The 19,988-nt window shown below is 34.9% G+C and overlaps 4 protein-coding genes across 6 annotated transcripts; 3 read left to right on the top strand and 1 right to left on the bottom strand.

The window, feature by feature from the left end:
* The first annotated feature begins 1,262 nt into the window (after nt 1–1,262).
* Nucleotides 1,263–3,144, top strand: LOC108848509 (protein PHOTOSYSTEM I ASSEMBLY 2, chloroplastic-like). Of its 3 annotated transcripts, none has more exons than XM_056987838.1 (4): nt 1,263–2,323; nt 2,494–2,586; nt 2,653–2,787; nt 2,877–3,144. In XM_056987838.1, the coding sequence occupies exons 1-4, from the start codon at nt 2,158–2,160 to the stop codon at nt 2,912–2,914; spliced, it is 432 nt and encodes a 143-aa protein (XP_056843818.1). In that variant the 5' UTR covers nt 1,263–2,157; the 3' UTR covers nt 2,915–3,144. The 3 variants fall into 3 exon arrangements, 1 of the variants encoding a protein (XP_056843818.1); XR_008935112.1 differs by having other exon boundaries at nt 1,265–2,323; nt 2,494–2,552; nt 2,872–3,144; XR_008935113.1 differs by having other exon boundaries at nt 1,266–2,323; nt 2,494–2,552.
* A 5,809-nt stretch (nt 3,145–8,953) lies between these two features.
* On the top strand, nt 8,954–12,073 carry LOC108834848 (zinc finger CCCH domain-containing protein 38). Its single transcript, XM_056987804.1, has 4 exons — nt 8,954–9,184; nt 9,659–10,048; nt 10,143–11,769; nt 11,849–12,073. Exons 2-4 carry the CDS (start codon nt 9,684–9,686, stop codon nt 11,876–11,878), a joined length of 2,022 nt encoding a protein of 673 aa, XP_056843784.1. The 5' UTR covers nt 8,954–9,184; nt 9,659–9,683; the 3' UTR covers nt 11,879–12,073.
* A 2,884-nt stretch (nt 12,074–14,957) lies between these two features.
* On the top strand, nt 14,958–16,108 carry LOC108834849 (agamous-like MADS-box protein AGL93). Its single transcript, XM_018608170.2, has one exon. It carries the CDS (start codon nt 15,042–15,044, stop codon nt 16,041–16,043), a length of 1,002 nt encoding a protein of 333 aa, XP_018463672.2. The 5' UTR covers nt 14,958–15,041; the 3' UTR covers nt 16,044–16,108.
* Nucleotides 16,109–17,081: 973 nt separating this feature from the next.
* Nucleotides 17,082–19,805, bottom strand: LOC108834847 (signal recognition particle subunit SRP54 3). The gene is made up of 9 exons (XM_018608167.2): nt 19,410–19,805; nt 19,245–19,344; nt 19,026–19,179; nt 18,501–18,651; nt 18,278–18,426; nt 18,080–18,180; nt 17,831–17,988; nt 17,616–17,730; nt 17,082–17,530 (listed from the first exon to the last, which is right to left on the bottom strand). The coding sequence occupies exons 1-9, from the start codon at nt 19,638–19,640 to the stop codon at nt 17,202–17,204; spliced, it is 1,488 nt and encodes a 495-aa protein (XP_018463669.1). The 5' UTR covers nt 19,641–19,805; the 3' UTR covers nt 17,082–17,201.
* Between the last annotated feature and the right edge of the window lie 183 nt (nt 19,806–19,988).

Below are 19,988 nucleotides of genomic sequence, written 5' to 3' on the forward strand. Positions count from 1 at the left end.
AGTAGAGAACATCACGTCTGGATCATCACTAACAAATGATGTGTTCATGTCAGATTGAGTTCCAGTCTCATATCCATGTTGCGGACGATACACATCAGGACCATTTCCAATCGACCATCCATCTTCAACTCCTATATGAGTTCAACTAAACAACTTTTCTAATAGGTCTTCATTTGCTAAAGATTTCTTTTTAAATCTTCTGGCCACCTCATTTTCATAATTTTTAAATAAATTAGTTAGTATCTTATTTTATGCTAAAATATATTGAAAAATACTATTTTAGAACTTTGATATGCTTACTTGTATCCGATCATTCCACCACATTTTCCATACTAACTACTTTTGAGATACGATCAACAGTCACTCCGGTATATTTGCATAGTCGATTGTAGCAATCATACCATGTTTTCAAGTTACGAAGATGGTTTGCAAAATTTTTTCCATGCTAAATCAAATCCAGTAGCTTCTTTAAAGTTCTTCCTAGCTCTTAATTTTTCTTCTCTTGTTAAAGATTTATCTACCCAATTTTCTTTATAAAGTTGAAGTAAAAACATCTCTATGAATGTTTGAGAAATTTCATCTAACCACTTAATATTAATCTATAACAAAAATACATATATCAATAGCTATCTTATTTTTTCTAAATTAAATTAAGAAAAGAAAATTATTTACCTCTCTTTGAGAAAATGATGTCACATTTGCCTTGTTTGATGCACCATTGTTTTCACCATTGTTATTTTCCATATCTTACAAATATTATTAAAACATATATTAAATTAGATCAAGTATAACCATACTTAAAAAGAATAGAGAAAAATAGTTAAAAACTAGAAGAAAAATAGTTCATGCATGCTCAATTGATAAAATTCTAATTAATGCAATACTAGAGGAAAAAATAGCTCGTACCTGCTCATTAGTGATTTCTCTAATTACTACAACAAACAATCTAATATACAACTTAAAACTCCAAGTGCATAGTTAAATCAGTACGAGAGAAAAAAATAATTAATGCTCAATTGATAAAATTCTAATGAATAAAATACAAGAGGAAAAAATAGCTCATGCTCATTAACTCTTTCTCTAATTACCACAACAAACAATCTAATATCTATATTACTATAAAACATGGTGTATCTCTCCTGAGTTGCCACGTCGGATGACACGTCATATATTCGTGCATTGAGCGTATGACACGTGTCATCTTCCTCTGAGCGCAGCGTTTCATTTAATTGATTGTATTATGGGCTTAACCCGTGTGTGTTTGTGATTGGGCTCTGCAATTGGGAGCTTTATCTGGCCCGATGAGGTATGTCGCCATCAACCCTATACGGCTGAAGTGAAGACACGAAGTACGTCTCTCCTCTTCACGCGGCGGGAGGCGGTGACGTTTGCGCTTCTTCTCACGACTGATAGTATTAGAAAACCGATGAAACCGATGAAACTTAATCGATTCCTCAGCTTGAAACCCTATATATATGTCTCCTCGCATTTTGCTTTCACTAAACTCAGGGAATCCAGATAATCATCAGCATCAATGGCAGATCCATTTCACAAATGTCTCTCTTTCTTCGTTTTCTCTTGGACTACCAGCTCAGAGAATCCAGATTATAATGTTAACAATATTTATTGTGACGGTTTTCATCTCCGCCTTTAATATTTTAGATTTTTTAGCTTCTGATTTGAGATCTTATTTCGCTTGAATTGCAAATACGTCTCTGTTTTTCTGACGTCTCTGTTTTTTGCAGTATCTGTTTTTGTTATTTTCCAGTGTTTTTTTGTATATTTTTATATAGTTTCTTTTTATTTTATTTTTGACAAACACTGTTTTAGATTATTGGATTTGACTTTTGCAGTTTTTTTAACCCCCCAATGTTACTTTCCGGCATGTTCATGGTTTAGATGCTTTGGTCGTATCCGCTTTGTTTAGGTCCTTATGCGAATATTGTTTGTAATATTTAGGTGCTCTTGATATTTTTTGATTGATCTGAGTTATAGTTGAAGTTTAGATCTGTTCAATCATCCTGGATCCATTGTATACACGTGTAAATTGGGAGCTGTAGTTGAGAATCTATACCCGTGTATGCAAGTTCTTTACATTACATTTTTTCACTTTTAAAAAAAATTATCAGAATCTTCTTAGTGGGCTTGGGTTCTTGGATGCAGGGGGATGAAAAATCGATGTCAAGGAGACAGTGGATGATGACATGTGTGTGCTTACCTCCAGATTTAATTACCAATGCTTATACCTTTGTCTCTGTACATAACGCAGCCGCTTTAGATAAGAAACCAGGAGTATGCCGTCAGGGCATTGGTGCTGTTCTCTGTGAGTCACACTTTCTTAGCTTACTATAATCTTCTAGCTTTATGATTACTCTGCTAAAGATGACATTTTGCTATGTTAAAAAGTCGTAATGATTCTCTGTTTCCATTTGATATGCTGCAAAATGCTGGATGAGTTTAACACTGATGTCCGTTTGTGTTTTAAATGATTAGGTGATATGAGTGGTGGTGCAGGAAAATGGAAAGCTCTAAGCCAAAAACGTGCCAAAGATGTATATGAGTTTACAGAATGTCCAAACTGTTACGGTTTCTCCCAACATTTCTTTTTAACGTAGTTTGTGTTTGATTTGGTTGGCTCCTGTTTGCAAACAGGTCGAGGGGAACTTTTTTGTCCGGTCTGTTTGGGTACAGGTTTACCAAACAATAAAGGACTTCTTAGAAGGCCTGGTGCTCATGAGCTATTCGATACAATGTACAATGGTCTTCTTCTTCTCAATTTAGGAGCAGGTATAGTACATGTCTTCATTTCATCTCCACATAAAGATTATTGGTCAGTTTTGACTGGGAAAAATGTCTTACTTTTCCACGCAGCACAGAGGCAATAGTTATGATTATAGAAGAGGAAGAAAAGTAATACATTGGGGATGCATGGAAAGCTAGAGAATGGGATGCAAGAATATGTTTTTGTAATGCTGCTAGCTTTGTGTTGTTAATTCTTTATTGACCAAAGAGTTTTCATCTTCCTTAGACAGTCTAGACGACTTGATTTCACATTCCCTACATGAATGACAACGATACAAACCATAGTCCTCAGACATGAACCAGTCCCTGAGAATAACCCTTTTATGTATGCAATTGAAGAAATAAAACTATTTAGTAGGATTTTCGATAAAAAAATATCTGTTTTTAATTTATTTAAATAATCAACTGGAATTTATAAGGATCTTTCGCTTCTCCAGTATTTTTTGTACTCCTTATTCTTTTTTTTTTTGTATAATAAAATTAGTGTTAATATTATATTTTTTGAAACAGTGTAAAGATTATATATTATAAGTTAGTTATATTCATTTCAAACTTTCTGATTAATTATATTGATGATATGGTTAACTTCGATTTCATGTATAATACACGAAACACGTGTATGTATAAATAGTATCGATAATTTCATATTATTTATTTATCTTAAAATATTTTGACTTATAATGAGAAAGTTATTTCTTTTTCATCATGTAAATCATTAGTTTTCAAAAATGGTATAAAAATTAAGTTCACGAAACAAAAATATATCCAAATACGACAATTGACGATAAGAAAGTTCACTACTTACTTTAATTGACGGTAATTTTTTCAAAAAGATTGTTAGTTATTGTTTTTTCTTTACGACAATAACACAAAAATAAAAAGAGAATTGACCTGCCTATTCAAATAACTAAATCGGAAGTACATAATCAACATATAATGTAGATGAAGAAGAACTTTTAGCACACGTGCAAGTTAGTTATTGGTATAGTTAAATTAAAATAAATATTGAGAGAAAATAAATAATTATATTTTAGAAAATTACTGTAGTTAGAAAAGTATATAATTTAAAGAATAAATAGAAAAACAAATAGTTTAGATTATTGTAAAAGATTATGAAAGTTAATACTACTTTTAGTGCCAAAAAAATTAATACTAAAAGTCAATTTATAATTTAAAATGAATTAATATTATTAGTTTATTTATTCGCCCGTCCGAAGGGCGGGTTTACCCTAGTACAACTTAAAAGCTCTAAGTGCTTAGTTAAATCAATACAAGAGGAAAAAATAGTTTATGCTCAATTAATAAAACTCTAGTTACAACAACAAACAATCTAATACTCCTTCCGTTTTATTTTACTTGTCGTTCTAGACTTCAACACACAGATTAATAAAACATTTAATTTTATATATTTACTAGAAAAAACATCATGACCAATACACCTAACCAGATTTTTAACCAATAGAAAAATAAATTAGAATAAAAAATCAATAAATTTTGCATTGAAATCATAAAACGACACTTATTTTGAAACGAAATTTTTTCTCTAAAACGACATCTAATTCAAAACGGAGGGAGTATACAATTAAAAATTAGTTCATAATCAAATTAAGCGTAACATATTATTGGTTTTCTTTTCCATGAAATTAGTGTTCAAAATCAAATTTCATCCTACATCAATAATATAAAAGAACCCAATAGCATAAAAGAAGACAGAGATGGGTTACGTTACGTACATTTTTGTTGCCTCTTCTTATTTTCTCTGGTTTTCTTTGGCTTTTTTAGATAGGTAGTATTATATATACATGCTTACAGTTAGGGCTTTTAACGTTTATATGATTTGGTTAGTGTTTATCTTACGTTTGGTAGTGTTTATCTTTTTTTTTTGAATAAAAAGTTAAATGAAATATTCTTTTTTCTTTTGGAAAGTTCACAAAACTGAGCTGTAGATAATTGACTTTCTAAAGTACTTATGATACATCTATATATCTATCTTATTAAAATAGAAGTACATTTTAAAATTAACCCTAAGAGTTACAAAATATTTACAACCTAATGTCACTAAAGTAATTAATAAACCTAATTTTAAGGATTTTGTTTTTTCCTAATTTAATGCATAATTTCCTAAATTGATTCCACAACAAATTCATGATAAATCTTAAATTTAATTCACATTAATACTATAAACAATTAAATAACTTCTTTCCATAATTATGTAATACATTTTAATTAACAAATATAAAGTGAAAGCAAATATTTATACGGAAAAAATATTTATACGAACGGGTCAAGCTATAGAAATAAAAACAACATCGCAAAATTAATTTTATTTAACAAATTTATTTTAATAGAAATTATATTTCAAAATATGTTTATATAGTTTATGTATTTACAAATTTATTTTATTTGTTTTAAGAGATACTAAGATTTTGCAATTAGAAAAAATTATGACCCACCCCTATATTATTTTAGTTAGGAAATTTAAAATTTATATCAGAATATTTTATTAAACTTACAATTTTAATTTTTATTATAACTGTAAAGATTAATTTTCCATATAAATTTATATTTAAATATTACAAATACATATAATTTAATATAAACAAAAACTAAAAACATAAAATAAATACCCGCCCGGTCGGGCGGGTCAAAGTCTAGTATCTTATTAAAACAGAAGTACACATATAGAATACCCCTTAGTTTTCAGTGTTATTTACAATTGCATACCACTGAGAATTAAATTGAATTTCCTATTTTAATGCTGGCCTTTTTCAGTTATATTAATGTGTTTATTTTTCTTTCCTATTTGAATGCTTGTCTTTTTCAGTTAGATTAATGTGTTTTTCTTTCCTATTTTAATGTTTGTCTTTTTAGTTGGATTAATGTATTTTTTTTATTCTTCAACAATTAATGATATTTTAAAGTTGTCTTTTTTGTCAACTTAAAGTTGTCTTAACTATTTGAAAATATAAAAAAATAGTCAAAAGTAAACATATAAAGTAGATAAACAATAATCAAACACCAAAAATATTTAAAATATATATTTATTCTCCATCCAAATACTGAAGTTCAACCTGTTTTTTAATTTTAATTTAGGTATTTTGGCTTACATTACTCAAATTTATATGTTTTGAGAAATTTAAAGTATATATAAATTTTGAAATTTTAAAATAATTCAAATGGGTTATCCGTATCTGAACCGAACCCGCAAATACCCGAATCAAACCGAAACCAAAATTTATAAATATTTGAATGTTGCTGAAATCTTTAAAATCGGGAATCTCAAACCAAATAGATTTTAACCGAATCAGTGAGTATCCAAATACAGATCCCTAACGTAGTCAATATAAAACGATCAAGTATTACAAATACATCATTTAGTTTAAATAAATAAAAACTAAAACAGAAAATTAATATCCGTGCGGTCGCACGGGTCAAGATCTAGTATCTTTTACAAACTGCGGTGAATTTTTTTTTTTTGATAAATCTTGATTGCTTTAGATTTAGTGCTGTGAATTTAAATGGTGCTGTGTACAGCTCCCATAGCTGTTACCAATCATCCCCACAATATTGAGAAAGACATAAAACAGAAAGAGGAAAAAATTGATAAGTTTTTTGGTATTTTTAAGTTCAAAAAAATTACAGAAAGGTTAGCAAGTTTTATAACGAGAAACATTAAATTTTTCCTGCAGTCATTTGAGAAAAAAGTGTAAATTTTCTTTAAATAAGAAAACACAATTCCAAATAGAGAAAACTTCTTAAGAAATTTGTTACTAAGACTTATGAAGCAATTTGCGAGTGAACAACTTATTTTCAGACTTCTTAAAATGTCTTCTACCCATAAATCCTATAATCAAATATTTTTACTAAATAGTAATAAAATTTTGATTAAACATAATTATCATTTGATAAAATTTTATATATATACAAAATAAACACTTATATGTCAATTTTTTTTTATTTTTTTTAAAGATTCCTTATTCTAAGCTTAAGATACAAACATTACTTGAATATATGTTACAAAACCCTACATAATTGAAAATCATGACTTACATACTATATTCACTCATCTATGTGGAAAGCAATTTAATTTATTAAATTTAAATTCACATGATTATAATTATTAATATTTACATTGACTCAATTTAGTTTTCATCAGAATATGTTTTTATAATTTTATAAATTAATTTTAGAATTAAATACATGAGCAGACTTTTCGCGAAGTCTTCTCGAGATGAGTAGACTCTTTGAGATTTTTTGGCAAAAAACTCCATTATTTAGAGAAGACTTTCGAAGGATATAGTTGTGGAGGTGTTTATAGTTTTTTTTGTTTAGTCAAAAAAATAGTTATAATTTTACTACTAATTAAAGTTACTTTTGCGTTTGATTGAATTTGAGATATAAATTTTACATTCAAATTCAAGTATTGGATCATTTTTGGTAAATCTCCATTGATTTATAGTGGGAAAGAGAAAAATTTACATGTGAGCTTCTGAAATTGTTTGGAGAAATTACAAAGCTTATTTTAGTTTATCATATCCACATCAGACTTGTATTTTATCCTTGTTCGAAAATTTGTTAGGTGCTACGCGTACAACACACATGTGTTTTTCGAATGCCTACCAACTGTTCAACTTTGAGCATTTATGAAATATCCATCCAATCCATACATTTTTTCTGGACGATCATTGTCTGTGAATACGGATTATCTATATTAGAGAGTTATCCCTCAAATGGAAGATCATCAATTTGCATGGATTATTTGGTAACAATGAAAGGGTAGGAATAATAAAGTGTTTAGTAACTTGGATATTGATTCTAGAGATACTCTTAAATTGGCGAAAATATAAGCATTACTATGGACAGAGGCACACTATTATTAATAAATTTGGCATTAAAATTCTGAAAAGAGACTTATTTTGAAGCGATATTTTTTTTCAAAAATGACAATAAAATTGAAACAGAGAAAGTACATTTTTCCAGCATCTTTTTTTAACACTGTGAAACTTCATTCATCAAGAACAACATTACAAGGTCGGATTACAAAGCCAACGAGCCAAAAACGCCCCCGGAGACTAAAGCTAGCGGAACCTAAGACGTTCCCTAGAGACCATGACCAGCGGACAAAAGAATATCCCTGGAAACTATAAATAAACTAATAAGCTTTCAACCTAACATTACAGATTATATCCAATCAAACAACACTGATATAGGTGAGAATCAATCGGGAAAAGAGGAGATGAGAAGACGCAAACATCTACGGTCGAACTTATTGAAGGGAACCACCAACCACACTCTATATATTGCTCCACATCAGTATTGGACCGGAAGAGCCACAAGCAGGACCAGGAGGTACACCTGGGAAGACGCAGAGAAGAACCATTTGAATCATGCGACTCCCAATGACACAAGATGAGAAAGAAAAGAAGCTCCACATCCTTGTGAACAAACCGGATAATCTCTACAAGGAAACAAAGATATAAACCGGTCTACAAGAAACTGAACCGAAACAATGATTCAAGGATGAGCCATCCTCCAAATCCCGACAAAACCACCGACAGAACCAACATAAGCACATGCGACATCCAATAAGAGCGACGACGGAGGCAGAGGCAGAACTAACCACAAACCCTCGATCTCAGATCCACAGATCACATAATCCAGATAAAACAACGAAGAGCAAGAAGGAGAGAACTCGGTAAGGACATGCAACCAATCCCAACCCCAACCCCTGAAAGTCACACGTAAGACATCAATCTAGATCTAGATCCACAAACAAAAGATTCAAAACTTAGCCAAAAGGATCTACACACCAAGACCGAGAAGAAGAAAAAGAAACAAGATCCGACCGACATCGTGGCTGAGAAAACCCACCGACATTGGTCAGATAACACACGATTGGTCGGAGAATTAGAGAGAAGACAGAGCTTTTCAACTTTCACCAGAGGAATTTCCCAAAAAAAAAAGCTATTAAAAACTAGAAAGGTTCAACTTCAATTGGTTCAGACCGGTGCTGGTCAGCGGAACATAAAAGTGATGGTGTTCGGTACGTTAAGCAACAAACTAAACCAACGGCTGGGATTACCCACAAAAGCAAAACCCTATGAGTAGGGTCCCACCACGCGGAAGGCAAAGACTCAAACCTCTTCTCGAAGAAGAAACAGAAAGCTCAAACTCAAACTAATCAGAAGGAAAGCAGAAAGTTAAAAAGTCTTCGTCCTTCCTCGCGACCACAAGTCGTACCCTTCTCTGGAAACCCTAGAAGCGATGAATCCTCGTTAGATAGATACACACATCGTTGATGAACACTTAAAATCGCACGCTGCTAGGCTTTCTCCCCCTCTCTCTCTTTCTGTGACTAATGCCGTTCTTTCTCTGAATTCACGTAAGTCTCATTCTTCTCTCTTTCTCTGTGTCTTAATATATTAATTAGCCCCCTTTCTTGAATTTAGGGTTTCCAGAAACTTGAATAAGCTCCAATTTAAGTAGGGCGTGAGACTACAGATTCAAATTTAGTTCGAGGTTGCTTCTTCTAGCTCAGTTTATTCGTGAGTAACGGTCAAGGAACTTGTTAGCTGCAGAGTAGCTGTTCCAGCATTGATTCAGACAGGATCTTAACCTTCAATATTGGTTCTTTTAGAAAGATTAGTTTTTTGTTTTGTGTCTGATGCTTGATTCATTCCCTTGATCTCTTATCTCAGACAAAACTCGGCAGTTAGTTACTTTAATTTGGTCTAGAATCTTAGGCCTTGTCCTTTTGAGAACTGACACATGTACTTTGATTATAAGCTTTGGCTTAGTTGAAGCGTACTTAATCTTCTTCTTTTTTTTTTTTGCTACAAATCTCTCTCCTCTGCAGACTTTCTTCATTATTACTTAGAATAATGAGTGGTTCTGGGAGGAAACGTGTTTCGAAATGGGACTCCAAGCAAGAAGACACTGAGAATGGAAATGATTACGTTCATAAGTCAGGTTCTTATTACCACGACAAAGATCCTGAGCGTGCAGCCTTCTATCCAGAGGGTAACGGTAGAAATGGAAGCAGGAGATCTGTTCCTGATGATGATAATGATGAGGAGGAGCATCTGAAGTCTAGACAACATCCAGGAGAAGCTTGGCCTTCCAGAAGCAGAGTTTCACATGAGGATGGTCATGGGGATGATGCCATGATGAGTTACTATGATACTAGAAAGTCTTCTGAACAAGATGAAAGTAGGCAACCGTATTGGGACAGGCCTCGAACCCGTAGGTCAGTGTCGGTTAAACAATTTCTTATTTGTTCTTATAGATAAGCTGAGATAATATTACTTGTGTGTGATTGATTTTGTGGCCTACTGTCATAGGAGTGGAAGTAGAAGTAACAGCAGGAGCATGAGCCGTAGCCGTAGCCGTAGCCGTAGCCGAAGTCCATTTCAGAGGGTAAGGCGAGATGCAAGAGGATCCTATGACAGACACAAGACGAGAGCACGTGTTTCGCCACGGTCAGGGAGAGATACTGATGGTCGATACAGTAGAGCTGGTGGTGACTATGATTGGGAAGCCAAGAATAGAGATTCCAAACACTATAGTGAAGATTCACGAGAAGAGTATCCCTTGAGGAGGTCTGATTATCCAGAGGATCATAGTAATTCAAGAAGGGAAACTTCAGATCCTATCTTGAGAAGCCACAGAGACAGAAGGGATGTTCCTGAGAGAGAATACAACAGGATCTCCAATGTTCCGTGCAGGTACTTTGCGGTAGGGAACTGTCGTAATGGCACAAGTTGCAGATTTTCTCACCATCTTGAGAGAAAGCCACAACAAGACCAGATGTTTAGTAGACATGACAATAATAATCACAGTGGCACAACAGAGAGGATGCGGAACAGTCATAGATGGAATGAAAGAGCAGATACAGGTAAGTCTGGTGAGGGAGCTAAGAATAATAATGGTAGCTGGATTGGTGACATGGAGATGTCTCCAGATTGGAACTATGGAGTTAAAACTTTAAACAAACCTCTTAACCAAGAGCACGGTGTAATTAAAGATACTTTAGCACCTGCTTATGAGCATGGTTCTGCAGCTACATCTCAGCGCATTGGTATGTTTCCAACCCTAGGAGACAAGACTGTAGCTACTTCACATCATGGTGGTGCCAGTAATAACATCGCTCCTCCAATCCAAGCATTCAGTCAGAACATTGAGAATCATAGTGCAGTGCCTTACCAAAGCACCCCACTAGCTGTTGGAGGAAGTCAAGTGCTGCTACCTCCTGCTGCTACTGTTACACATCTTCCTGAAAATGGAAGTGCTCAAAACACTGTGAGCAGGGAAGAGCTGAATCATATTAGTAACATCTCAGCAACTCTAGCCCAGTTTTTTGGAAACGGGCAGCTTCAATCTACTTTGAATCCCAAACAGGCAATGCAGGTGCCTCAAGTGTATGGGAAAGAGGAACATTCTTCACAAACTCAAAGTGACCTCCTTACTAATAACTCCATTCAAACAGGAGTGGTGGTTCCAGCTGTTACTACATTACAGATAAACAACAGCGACAGTTTGATCTCATTAGCTGGAAATCCAAAGGCTTCTTCTGAGGAAAACATGGAGAAAAAGATAGACAAAGAAGCTAGGAAAGAGGCAGATGTGAGAAAGAGTGGACAAGAAGGAGAAGATGAGACCGGGAAGGATGCTGAGAACGTAGGAGAGGAAGAAGAAGAAGATGATGGAGCAGGCGATGAAAACAGCAAGAAAGAAAAGGATCCAAAGGGAATGAAAGCGTTTAAGTTCGCTCTTGTGGAGATTGTTAAGGAGCTTCTGAAACCTGCCTGGAAAGAAGGTGGAATGAACAAAGATGCTTACAAAAACATAGTCAAGAAGGCAGTTGACAAAGTTACGGGCGCTATTCAAGCTGGAAACATTCCTCAGACACAAGAGAAGATCGACCATTATCTATCAGCTTCAAAACCAAAACTTACCAAGCTTGTTCAGGTTTTGTCTCCTCAGCTCAAGATTCAATTTACAGTCACTTGAGGTTTCATTAACCGATGTCTTTGTGTTCAAATTTCAGGCATATATTAGCAAAGTAAAGAAGAGCTAATATATAAATGGAACTCCATTGTTTCTTGCCGTCATAACAGATGGAGCTGCTGAGAGATGTTATAAAACTTGTGCTTCTCTTCAGGGTTTAGATAAGGATGAAGCAAGCTTATGCTTGCTTCCTGTTGTGTATATACCAGATAGATTTTGTCAGGAAAATGAGATTTTTATTTATTTATTTAATAATTTACTGGAATTAGCAGACCATGCTAAAAGCTGCGTTTTATCGTACTGATTTGATCAAATCTCTGTTCTTAGCATTTTCTTTTTGTCTTGTAACGTTTTTCTTATTTACCAGTGCACATTTCTATACTCTGAACTAGTTGCTCTGAGCTTTTGCAATCTTCTTTAGATTATCTGCAATTTTTTTTAAAGTGAATTTAGTTGGCAAAAATTATTAATATCCTTACCAACAACAAATACATTATACGAGTAAGTTAAGTAACTTTTTTTGTCTCTGTTTAACCAAACTTTTTGTCTCTGTACATTATCGGTTTATGATTTTGGTTGATGTTTTTTATTTGTTTTGGATTTAATTTTATAGCGCTTAACCATAAAACAGTGCTTCTCCCAACAAACAGAGACAATGATCGAAGACGGAATATTATTACAAGACAATTTTCCATTGGAGGCAATTTCTCTCGTGACCTTATTTCTCATTTTTCAATTTCTATTAGATAGTTTTCTTCTTTTAATTTTATGTGTCTAACGAAAAATCATAAAATTAAATCAGAAGCGTGAATATTTTTTATTTGATTTATAGAATTTAATAAAAATATTTCAAAAATCAAAAAAATGTTTTTTAATAATTTCACGAAAATCATCAAAATAGGATTAAAAACGATTTTAAAATATATTTTTTGTCAAATTTGAAAGGTATAGAATTTAAATACTTATCCATGAATTCACTAATCGAAAGAGGGGAGGGGGGGATTAGGGTATAGTTTTGAAGAGGGGGAATCCGAAAGAGGGGGGTCAGGTATAGTTCTGCATTCTATATTTACCAAATTGCCCATTTCCAAATCGTGACGCATCCAACTTCGATTTGATATACTATTTATTACTAAGCAGACATGGGAATCCGACAGTGCGCTTTGGTTTCGAAATTCGAATAAAACATCCAGGTCTCTCTGCTTACCGTGCTCAAACTTGTTCTGCATTCTATATTGTTTCTTCTTCCTCTCTCCTGATTCGGTTGGCTCTTCAGCGGATTTTTCGAGGATGGGACTTAAATAGGTTCCGAACAGATGTTAAAGGATCACCCACCTGCCAACATGACAAAGAGAAGCATATAAGACATCAGAATGATGAAATTATTGTTACAGGTACAGAAATGCATATAGTTCTTGTTCTTTACAAGTTCATCAGTTATATAATGCTCAAAACAAATCTAAAACGATATCAAATCCACCAGAAGTCATGCATAATCCGATCATTGTATCCTAAAACTAATAAACGAATTACTGTGCCTAAAGAATATTCTGCTTAATTGGATCAAACTCCATCTGTTTGTTTGACTTACCTGTATCTCCAGCAACAGAAGATGTTTAACACAACATGTCTTGATCGCTATTTTCTGTAACATAACATAAGGAAGTGTCCGTGGTTCCCATCCACATAAACTGATAAGTTTTTGTGCCTGCAAACATCTAGGCCAGTTGTATCATGTGAAGGAAATTAAAACGAATCGAGGAGAATGCCGAACCAAAGGGATCTATATTGACTAAGGATCATACTATTCTAATAAACAATAATAATAAGATTGCAATGGTAGCTAAGAATAATTGAGATTCCTTAAGCACAGGTCAAACCCTTTCAGCTTCCTCTTTCTCTTCCTCCTGCTGCGCTCATGTAAACCCTAGATACTTGGAGCTAGATTCGCCTCTATCTTCTTCGTCGCAGCTCAGGTTAAACGAGTGGGCTTAGAACGGCGGTTAGACGACGCTACCTTATGCCGTGTTGGTCTCACTTGTTTTCAGCAGAGTGGAGAAACTAATCCTAATTATTGAAACAACCGAACAACTTAAGATTTTGTGACAGTGAAAAAAAAGTCGCAGTTAATTAATTAAATTATACAATTGATAATAAATAATTTTTACTGGAAAAATCAAATCTAACACGATGCAACATTGATCTGCAAATCTAACCACCGATTAGCAACTGAAAGAAAATGAATCTTTATGCAATTAATAAATTACTTTATTATTAAAAATGTATACAGCACGGCACGGTATTAACTTCCAACGGCTATATGAAATAGTGAAATATGAAAATTACCAAGTAAGAAAAATGGATAATACAGTAATTTAATAGTTAAAATGGGAAATCAACAACGTAATCAAAATCTATAAATATACAAAGCCTTAAACATTCGTGGTCACGCTACTAATCACTCACAATTCTCATCTCTCTGTAAAAATCTCGAAGCTTGTGTTTTTTCCATGGATTCTCTTTCTTTTTCTTCTTCTGCAACAAAGATGAAGAACAACGAGATCTCTGTGAGTTCAAAAACTCCAACTTGGATCACAAGACAACAAGCTTTCGGTATAATTTTTTTCTATAAATCATACCAAATTAAACCAAACTCAAAACCGTAATGAGAATGAAGAAAGTGTTATGGTGTTTATTACAGTTGGCAATGAGTAGCAGCTTACCTTAGATTCACAAACCTTTTGTAGTAAGTTGGCTCTCGTCTCTGATATGTTGTCAAGTGCTTCCGTATGGGTTTTGAAAGCAAGAATAAACTTTATGCAGTTAATTAATTACCTAAAATGTAAACAACACAAACAAACGGTTAAAAGTCCCAACGGCTTAAATAAAATGGACAAAAAATGAAAATTATCGAGTATTCGTATGCGTTTTGAAAGAAAAAAATAGGGAATTTATACACAATTAATAAAAATGTATGCAACACACGGACACGGTAAAAATCCCTAACGGCTATAATAAGATGGCAAAAAAAGGAAATAACCGATTGAGAAAAAAGAAAATAATACATCAAAAAAAGGAAATCAACAAACTGTAATCAAAATCTATAAATATACACAGCCCTAAACCCTCTGGTCACGCTACTAATCAATCACTCACACTTCTCATTCTCTCTCTGTAAAACTCTCGAAACTAATCACTCACACTTCTCTTCTCCCTGCAAAACTCTCGAAGCCATGGTTTCTTTTTCTTCTTCTTCTTCTGATTCTTCGACAAAGATGAAGAAAAAGAAGCTCTCTGTGACAAACAACCAAACCCGTTTCAAGAAACCGTTCTTGTTGGCAAGAGAGAAGACGATGCTCAAGAAAGCTTTGGAGCTTACCGTTCTCTGCGATAACGAGATTTGTGTGCTACACTACGACCGCGAAGGTAATCTCGTCAACACCATGCCCGAAGACCAGTCACAAGTCACAGGCATTCTCGACAAGTATAGAAACCTAAGCGACGGTGAAAAGCTAAAGAAAAGCACGAATCTTTCACAGTTCTACAACAAGAAACTGGTGGACGAGAAGAAAAGATCTCTTACCGACGCAGAGGAACGCAAAAGATTCACCAAGAAAGTTGGAGATTTCAAAGGTTCGTTGGTAGATCAGTTTCATATATTACAAGACAGGGTTCGTCACCTTCGTTACTCCCAGGATCATCATCATCATCAGACCGTGCAAGATCAGAGCCCTTTTCTTGATGTTGTGTCTGATAAAAATCACAACTTTCCGGAGGCGTCTTCTTATGGCTTCTTCCCCGTCAATGACTTCTCTTCTTCTTCACTAATCGAGGAGGAAAATCCATTGATGATGAACTTTTGTCCGCCGGTAATTAACGATCCTGTTTTTGATCATCAACAACAAATAGGATCATTAACCAATCCTCTCCTCATGAGTGGTGATGCGTCAACAAGCACCGAGCAAGATATGAGCCCTCCTGTTTATAACTATGCCACAACCGGTTCCTCCAATCAATCGAGTAAATTCTCAATGTTTCTGTTTAACCATGAAACCGCTACGTTTACTCGACTTCCCAACTCTGTTTCTTCAAGCTTTGACCAAGGGTTGACTCCTCCGTATACCACCAATCTCGGTACAGCTTTACATGGGGCACAAGGGTTTAACTTTGGGTGCAGCAACAATCTCAACTCACTAGGCTTTAACTTTGGGTGCAACAAAAATCTCTGTACATGACTGAGCACTTTGGTGAAGGCACAGACACCACATTGGAACTCTTATTGACCAACACGTTGCTTCTGATTAACTCATCTTATTAATCAATTGTGTAATACCTAGTTTTGTTTGTGTAAATCTCTGGAAATCAAGTTCTTATTCCTATATATAATAATATACCTTTTATCATTGATTCTTCATTCAAGTTCCACTTTAAAGAGTTGTGTGTATGTCTCTATATTTTTGTTTGTTTTTATATTCTGTGTTGTAGTTTGCGAGTGGGAAACCTGGAATCAATATTTGTCTGTTTATCAAGACATATGATCTCACAAAGATTATTCTCCTTTGGTTAAAACTTTACAGCATGATGTCTAGCATCAAACTTTCTTTTCATGTAACAAAGAATTCAGCATGATCTCACAAAGATCATTACTTCCCGTTCTTTACAAGTTCATCAGTTATATAATGGTCAGAACAAATTAAAAATATATATAAAATCGCCCAGATCCAGGGACAGAAATGCCTATGCTGCTTGATTGGATCAAACTCCATCTGTTTGTTTGGTTTACCAGTATCTTTCACAAAGAAAGGCGTCTGAGCACAGTGCTACAGCATTTCTACTAGTGAGAGCTTTCAAACTATTAGCTTTGAGCATAGTTGATTAGTTTGGATAACAATTAGTGCTTGTAATAATCTGAGAAATTTACCTGGAGTTGATTCCTTCAGTTCGTTGTCTTCAGGAAGATTTGATCTTACTACCATCAGTTGTTTGTCTTTGGTTTGTGATGTAGAATAATTGTCTATAAATCAGATGCGTTTCTTCCTGAAGTGATCATTAATTAGATGTAGTCTCTAAGACGGTTAAATCACATGAACGAAACTAAAGTGAATTGAGAAGAATGACAGAACCAAAGGAAACTATATTTGATAAAGAGCACAATAGACTAAGAGGATCATCCTATTCTACTAAAAGTTACCCCAAAAGTGGTACTTACTTCTTTTATTGTTTCTTCCTTATTGTATTATTACTGATTCAAAGAGGGTTTCGCAAAAGCTGAAAAGTAAAACAGTATTCATTTGGTATAAAATGATTTGCTTACAAAAAAAAAAAACAAAAGAGACTAATCATGACAAACGAGCAAAGTGTTGTTTTCTTAAGGTGAGAAAGAAAGAACGAAACTATTTGTCTTTGCCGCCGAACATTCCCATCATATCCTTGCCCGAGCCCATCTGTTTCATGAGACTCTGTAGACCGCCCATGCCACCAATCTGCTTGAGCATCTGAGGAGGGAGGACCTTGCTCATGTGCTGAGCGTTCATGTTTCTCGACAGTGCGCTCATGTCCCCACTCTTTGGGATCTTGAGCCCTTTCATCTTGCTCCATATCTTTGCTAGCCTCTTGTACTCTTCCAACATCTCCATCACTTCTCTTACAAGCCTCCCTGACCCTCTCGCTATCCTCATCATCCTTGACTCATTAAACACCTTCGGGTTCGAGCTGTCCAGTTCTGCACCAGTTACAAACACAAACACCATCACTTATTAATTCTACTCGGAAACATTATCAAAATTATAAAACATTATTTCTCTCACCTTCGTTTGTCATAGAATCCATCATTGTCATGTATCGCTTTACCTTGGCTTGGCTTTCTTTCTCATGTCCTTTCGGCATCATATCAGCAGCACCTCCAGGAAGCATTGAGAAAACCTACACACACACCCAAAACCTCAGGTTGATGATATCACTCAAGCACCTCGCGCTCTTAAGCCTAATAAAAGTATTTTTTTTTGGCAAGAGATTCTCTGACCTCCTTCAGTGGACCCATGTTCAGTATGTTCTGGAACTGGTCGTACATAATTCTCAATGTGAAGGTACCCTGAGAGAGCTTTTCCAGAAGTTCAGGCTGTTGATCTTTAGGTACCACATCTTGTAGTTTATCCACGAATCCAGACCAGTCACCCATTCCTGTTGTGCATTTAAAAAGGATTCCGAGTCAACAAACCAACCCATTGAGAGACTTCGATTACTCTCCACACCACAAAGCCATGAAAGTTACCTAAGAGACGGCTGACAAATGGTTTGACGTCAAACACTTCAAACTCATCCATATGCTCTCCTGTTCCGATGAATATCACAGGACTCTTTGTAGCTGCAACACTAACAATATGAAAACGGATCACTTTCAATCGTCCAACTGGAAAGATTTTCACACTCGACTTCATAGAACGAGATTCAGTAGGTGAAAGATGCTTACGCGCTAAGAGCACCACCACCCTTGGCATGGCCGTCCATCTTAGTGATAATCACAGCTCCCACAGCAACACTTTGCTTAAATGCTTGAGCTTGGTCAAATGCAGCTTGACCAATACTGCTGTCCATGACAAATATAACAAGATCTGGTTTCTGCAAAATGAGCAGACCATGATCAGAGCCTGCAACATCAACCAAACACAAGACTTCAAGATTACAGAACATACTGTTGCTTCAGCAACTTGACGCATTTCTTCAAAAAGAGTAGCTTCTTGCTTATGGCGTCCACTGGTGTCAACAATAATAAGATCACAGTTTTCTTTCTTAAAGGTATCAACTCCCTCAACAGCAATTTTCACAGGATCTGATTCCGTGTAGCTGCAAAGAATCACAACCCAGCATTAGCACTTTCTTTAATCACAATATACCCTATAGAATATCTTCTTGCTCGTTCATCTCCCTCTTTTACTGTCACTGAAGCAAATTCAAAACTATACTCGCGGTAATTGCAGTAGAAAAAGATAATGACCTCAAGGAAAAAACAGGTAAAAGGGCTTAAAGAAACTCCTAAACATAAGTGGCACGCAGAGAAGTGTGGCGAAACATACTAGAAATGGAAAAAAAGAACGTTATTAAATAAGCCAAATCTCGATCCTAAATCAAACAACTTCATACAGAGACTCCTGAATGAGAGCTACTATTATATTGGAAAACCAAGTAACAAAGGTGTGCAAGAATATAAATCTTCATACCTTCCATAAAAAGGGATCCTAGCCTTGGTGGCATTCTGTTTGAGCTGATCAAAAGCACCAGCTCTGAAAGTATCGGCACAGACTAGAGCAGGCTTGTACCCTTTCTTCTGATGATAATAAGCATACTTGGTACACGTTGTGGTCTTACCAGCACCTAAGCATTAACAAGTCAACACGAGTGAAATTACACATACAATCTCTTATGTCAATCAACCTCACCTTGTAACCCAACGAACATAACTACACTTGGTTTAGCCTTTTTGGGTGCAAATGCAGGCTTTCCTGGGTCTAACATCTTACACAGTTCACTAAAGATTGCCTGAAACAAACAACAATACAATCAATTCAATGAATCAATCCAATTATTTAAAAAAAAAACAAAACCTGCTCAATGATCCGTCGCTTGTTGTGACCAGCTGCTAGCTCCTCGAGGTTGACGATCTTCTTGATGTTGTTCTGCATCTCCCTCACAAGTGGGAAAGAGACATCGGAGTGGAGAAGAGCGCGAGTGATCTCTTTCAAACACTCATTAAGAGCCTTCTCGTCGATAATCGTCGAATTGCTCATCTTCTGTAAGGCGCTGGCAATCTGCCCGCCGAGCTCCGCTAAAACCATCTTCTCTGATGTGGGGGTTCAACTACGATCAAGAAATCGAAAAGCTTTTTTCTCGAGAGAGAGAAACGAATCGGATTTGGGGAATTAGGGTTAGGGTTTTGATTCAGAGATCGTAAGGTTGGGGAGAGAAGGAGAAGAAGTTGTTGTTGTTAATCCGTCAACCGGTTAGGACTATAATCCATAAACCGGTTAAGATTATAATTTAATGGGTCTGTTGAAACTTAACAAGTCCAATGGGTCACGTTAAACAGTATTTTCTTCATCTAATAACTATACTATATATTTTGATCCGGAAGATATTTTGGGTTATAAGCAAAATTAGATCTGAGTTGTTCAAGAAAAAGAAAA

The sequence above is a fragment of the Raphanus sativus genome, chromosome 1, assembly GCF_000801105.2.
Source record: "Raphanus sativus cultivar WK10039 chromosome 1, ASM80110v3, whole genome shotgun sequence".
NCBI lineage: Eukaryota > Viridiplantae > Streptophyta > Magnoliopsida > Brassicales > Brassicaceae > Raphanus > Raphanus sativus.

Bases quoted from the DNA above. Each gene is read 5' to 3' on its own strand.
- LOC108834847 (XM_018608167.2), bottom strand. From the start codon at position 19,640: ATGGTTTTAGCGGAGCTCGGCGGGCAGATTGCCAGCGCCTTACAGAAG. The intron at 19,345-19,409 runs GTTTTGTTTTTT...TGTTTGTTTCAG, and splicing joins AGCGACGGATCATTGAGCAG to GCAATCTTTAGTGAACTGTG. The intron at 18,427-18,500 runs GTATGTTCTGTA...CTCATTTTGCAG, and splicing joins GTCAAGTTGCTGAAGCAACA to AAACCAGATCTTGTTATATT.
- LOC108848509 (XM_056987838.1), top strand. From the start codon at position 2,158: ATGCAGGGGGATGAAAAATCGATGTCAAGGAGACAGTGGATGATGACA. The intron at 2,324-2,493 runs GTGAGTCACACT...TTAAATGATTAG, and splicing joins GGGCATTGGTGCTGTTCTCT to GTGATATGAGTGGTGGTGCA. The intron at 2,587-2,652 runs GTTTCTCCCAAC...GTTTGCAAACAG, and splicing joins AGAATGTCCAAACTGTTACG to GTCGAGGGGAACTTTTTTGT.
- LOC108834848 (XM_056987804.1), top strand. From the start codon at position 9,684: ATGAGTGGTTCTGGGAGGAAACGTGTTTCGAAATGGGACTCCAAGCAA. The intron at 10,049-10,142 runs GTCAGTGTCGGT...CTACTGTCATAG, and splicing joins GACAGGCCTCGAACCCGTAG to GAGTGGAAGTAGAAGTAACA. The intron at 11,770-11,848 runs GTTTTGTCTCCT...TTCAAATTTCAG, and splicing joins AACTTACCAAGCTTGTTCAG to GCATATATTAGCAAAGTAAA.
- LOC108834849 (XM_018608170.2), top strand. From the start codon at position 15,042: ATGGTTTCTTTTTCTTCTTCTTCTTCTGATTCTTCGACAAAGATGAAG.